The sequence below is a fragment of the Rhea americana genome, unplaced genomic scaffold (genome assembly GCF_003343005.1).
Source record: "Rhea americana isolate MKP2758 unplaced genomic scaffold, rheAme1 scaffold_331, whole genome shotgun sequence".
NCBI lineage: Eukaryota > Metazoa > Chordata > Aves > Rheiformes > Rheidae > Rhea > Rhea americana.
In genome coordinates, this window is record NW_028186459.1 from 67,354 (window position 1) to 72,169 (window position 4,816).

General features: G+C 58.6%; 1 protein-coding gene across 1 annotated transcript in view; it reads right to left on the reverse strand.

Moving 5' to 3' along the window:
- The window catches only part of RSPO1 (R-spondin 1), a 16,256-nt gene that overhangs the window by 8,225 nt on the left and 3,215 nt on the right, over window positions 1-4,816 (reverse strand). The window contains exon 4 of the mRNA XM_085311084.1: window positions 340-736. Within this exon, the coding sequence (XP_085167210.1) occupies window positions 340-433 (94 nt within the window). The 5' untranslated portion in view covers window positions 434-736. The remainder of the gene's footprint in view (window positions 1-339; window positions 737-4,816) is intronic.

The window sequence follows — 4,816 nt, forward strand, 5'->3', positions numbered from 1 at the left end:
CCCCGCGCTGTGGGAAGGGGAGAAGCCGGCCCCGGCTCCGCTCCGAGGAGCGAACTGCCCGGCTGCGATTCCCGGCTCGCCCGAGCGCCCCAGCCTTTGGCGCGGCTCCTAACCGTCCTGTGCCCTTCCCAGCTATAACCGTGGGGTTATTGCTGTCAGGGCACAGGGAACCGCCTGCGGGATCAGCTCGCGTGTGTYGTTAACGTGAGAGCGGGGAAGGGGAGCACGCTGGCCTTGCTGGGCCCTGGGTGGCTCTGGCCAGCTCTGTGCCTTAGCTAAATTCACGCCGTGCTATTGATACGGAGTGTGAAATAGAGGAGGAAAGCATTTCATACGTACTTCGCCTTTGCCTCTTGCCCTTGAGCACTTTGCTGCTGCCTGTTAGATCCATGGAGCTTAGAAAAACCACCGCCACAAAGAGTCCAAGCTGCATAGTAACTCTGCAGCGCTGCAGCCCCGATGTTGCAGGGCGGTCAGGGGTCCGGTCCGCAGCTGGGGATCTCGGTCTGCTTCTGCTAGTAAGCCTTGGGCTCGATCAGGACTGAATGTCTGTGCGCGAAGCCTGGTGCAGGACCATATCCACAAACTGTAAGGTCAGCCACAGACAGCTTAGGTAGCGGGTAACGTGATTCTGCAGTCAACCCCATAAGGAGCGCAGGAGTGTGGGTCTGGTCCCACCTGGGGGCTCGGGCCACAAGCGTTAGCTGCGTGTCGTGTCCATGTGCATGCACAGGAACTGGAAAGGAAAAGCAGAACGTTAACCTGACCAGAAAACAAATGCTGCTCTGCATCGTTCCTGCGAGGGCTCGGTTGGGCGCTGCAGCAAGGGAGCACAAAAGCCCCGGGCTGAAACGGGAGCAGCCGCACGCGGGGCCGTGCGGAGGAGACGGCCCGTTCGCAAGTCGCTGCTCTGCTCAACAGCAACTCTCGCACGGTTTTCCTGCGGAAGCGGTGATGCAGTTTTGCCATCTGCCGATGCTGCGCGCAGTTAGAGCCGTAACTYGCTTAAGCGGGCCGAAACGCCGCCTCGCTGCTCCCCGGCGGCTCCTCGCCGCTGCCGCCCCGTTCCCGTTCCCGGGGAGCGGCCGGGAAGGGCCGGCGCTTCCCGCGGAGCCCGGTCCCGCCGGCGGCAGACCCCCCCGGGGCGGCTCCAGCGCCCGGCTGCTGCCGTCGTGTGGGAACACAGGCAGCAACGTTCGCTCTGGGAGAGCAAACGGAAGGAAAATGGTCCTAATCCGGTCACAGCAGCTACGCAGCCGCCGACGCCCAGACGGCCGGTGCAGGTGGTGCTGGAGGGACGCTGGCTGCGGGGCGCCGGGGGCCGGGGCTCCCGCAGGGCGGGCGCGTGCACCCTGCTCCCGCGAGGGTCCTCGTGCCCGCCGAGGGGAGGGCAGAGCGCCGCGGCCCCGTGCAGCCGCCTGCCTCGCGGCGCGCTGCTCTGCACCACGCTCACGCGCCTGCAGCCCCGGGGCCGCGCGCTGCAGCTCTGCCGCCAGCACCTCCTGCAGCTCYGAGAGCCGCTGCAGCCGCACGTGCGTTATAAAAGCTCTTTAAATGCAGCTGCTGGTTTGCAGACTACCTGTTCCCTGAGGCTGCAAGGAGCCCACAACACGATAGCCCGTTGCTGTCGTCTCCCGCAGAGGCACTGGGACACCGTGGGCACAAGGGTGTCCGGCGAGGGGCCAGGAGAAGCTGTCTCTGCCCCAGCAGAAGCTGCAGGGAGGTTGCAACCAGCAGCAAAATACGCGTAGGGGAAGGGCAATTCCTAACAGCAGCAGCAGGTTGGTGGCTCCTCGAAGCTGCTGCTGGAGGAAGACGTGGCCCACGAGTTGCCGGCACCTTGCAAGGGCACACGTCTCCGAGGCTGAGCCGCGTGCAGGCGCTGCGGGCTGGGCGCGCTGGCGAGGCTCCGCCACGCGCTGCCGTCCCCCTCCCAGCCCAGCGGCTTTGCACCGTGCTCTCCACACGCTCGTCGTCACATCCCACGGCATCACCCAGAGGGTTTTCAAATAAATAATTAGTCGCTTGTGTAAACACCAACTTGTCCTGCGCTTCCCAGTCTGTTTGCTGCAAGCTGCTCTGCAAACACGACTAAGTGCTCAAGGTGGGACTCGGGTGGGCGCAGCCTCTCCCYGCGGCGCCTGCACGTGTGCACGGACCTGCACGCCGGAGGGTCTCGCGGCGGGCGCCCGCGGAGCCGGGCACAGAGGCCGGAGCACAGCGGGGTTCCCGCGCGCAGCCCGGGCGCTGCTGACCACCCCGAGCAGCGCCGCAGCGGTGCAGCACAGCCTACATTCCCCCAAATTAGTGCTTAGAGCTAGCAGAGCTGGAGGGAGCTTCATGCTTTAATTGCAGCAGGCTTCCCGGTAAAGCGTGCACTCTCAGGAAGTACACGCTGAACCTGCTCCGGTTCTTCAGTATTTACACAACACTCACAGTTGAGGCAAACTTTGTTTTCTGTAGAGACAGCAGCAGGAATCGTCTGAGGGAGCAAATACTTCCCCAGCGTGCCAAGAGCCAGCATGAAGTTCATGCCTCAGCTACGTATCCCTGTGTCTCAGGGCTTGTTCAGCGCAAGGGGCAGGGGAGTACGCTGGGAAAATCAGAGCCCATGAACCCAGACCGTGTGAACAAATGCTTCTCCCCTACTATTTCCTTGCACTCAAGCCCAGAGGGAGCCTGGTCCTCCAGCAACAGCTGCCCACTCACACAGCAAAGCTACCGGCATCCCAGGCAATGAAAAGCCAGTGCCAAGATCGGCCACTAGCAGATTTCCCATGTTTTAAAACCTCCCCTGCAACTTGCCCGCACGGCGCCTGTGTCCACGCCATGCCCACGGCAGAGGCTGCAGCGGGAGTCGGGTTTCTAGCTCTTCCYACCCTCACCTCGGACACAGATTATGGTTCTTATGCTATTGAGGCCATCAGTCAAGCTCAGGTTGCTGCAAACAATTTCCAGTCTAAACAGCAGGATTTATGCCATTATCCCATTGACAGGAAGAATTTGGGGTAACCTGGATTGCTCTGAATTCATTTATAGAGAGACCTGGCCCCTGCATCTGAGATGACAGTAAGCCTTGTTTGCAATTCAATCAGGATAAATTGGTCCTTGGGAGCTCCAATGCAAACCAGAAAATGTAAACCATCCAGATAATTTACCATTAGTCCTCCTACACACAAGGTGAGACAGAMCAACATTGTATCTCTGGGATATTTGAGACCTAATCCACAATAACTAAATTGCTGATATATTGCCTCTTGCCCAATGTATCAAGCTATCAGTAATGTAAACGGGCTCTCCAAAGGTTTACTGAAGCCAGGAGAGAAGGACCAGATGCTTGGGTGAGGACTGGAGGCAGGACAAAGTCCGATTGCAACAGCAGCAATAACAGCCCCATGAAGGGCACTTGGTAATCCAGGTTGGCTGCCCAGAGCCATCAGCTGTTAATCCTGGGGAATGTGAGTCTCCAGGAGCTAGGGCTGGAGAAATAATTTGAATTGCATCCCTCTATCTGATGAATTTCACCTTGGCAGCCTGTTTTTATGCAAGGAGATCAGATTCCATAACTATTCATTTTTCCAATTTTGTTTTCAATTCCTCACATCCCCTTGCTGCAGCATATTTCAAGCTTAGGCTGCTCTGATTCTGGCGTGTGAATGATTTGCTGCACAGCCCCACATGGCTGCCAGTGCAAACACAGTGTTTAGAGCAGCTGCACGGCATCGGCTCCTGCAACAAAACAGTCAGAATTTGCTTGCCATTAATTTTTGCAGTGTTTGTTTAAAATTTACTGGTCTAGTGAAAACTCCCACCGATACCCACAAAGCTGTTTGCAGGCAGGAACAAAGACAAGACAAGGTTTTGCAGATTCCCCAAGCTTTGTATACCCTTTCCGCAAGCCTGTGGCCTAAGATCTGGGGCAAGAGGAGGAGGAGGAGGAGGCATCGGGGAAGAGTTGCTAACAAGAAGCGGCCAGTTGCTCCCCGCGTGGCCCCTGGACGGGACCCACCTCCAGCCCTACACTCCCGGGCAGAGGGTGCGTTCGGCATCTCATTTTATACCTCCCGGGCAGCCCTGCCCTGGGCAGGGGCCGAGCGGCTCCAGGAGCATGGCTCAGCATCCTTTCAGATGGAATAGGGACCTTACGGAAAAGAAGGAGCCCACGGATGCATCTCYCATGCATCAGCTTAGGATGGGGAGGGAGAGACCGGGGAGGCACGAGGTGGCCCCAGCCCCGTGCAGAAGCTGCTGCCGAGTTTCTAATGCTCACCGGGGACATCTCCCTCTCTTTCCAAGAGCAGTGCTTTCTAAGGGGTGTTTTCTCTGCCGGTAAAGCAGAGAGAGTGCTGCTGTGCTGCGYAGGAGCACGTCCCATGCGTGCGTGCCTGGTCGTCACCACTGCCCAGGGTGTCTCCCGCCCTGCCGGCCAGCAAGCATCTCCTGCACGCACATGCAGAGCCACTTTGTTCTGCTTAATCCCTGAAGCAGTAAAAGAAGAYTGCATTAAGTCAAATTTCCGAACCAGAAGGTCTTCATTTGATATGATATCTGAGTGCCAAGTTCTGCAAAATCCCTAACCCATAAACTTCACTGAAAAAATAAAATAATAAAAAGCAATCCGTCAGCAGAGCTCTCCGCAGCATTGCTGAGGTCTGACTCCTTCTACCGGCTTCTGCACGGCTGCTCCTCAGGTCTGTGGGGGGAGCACGTCCCGGCCGGGCGCTGCCAGGCTGCTCCTGGACACGGAGCGTCCGGGCCCGGCACAGCTCAGCCGCCGGCTGCCCCGGGCGCTGGCTCTCCGGGCTGCCCGCTGCAC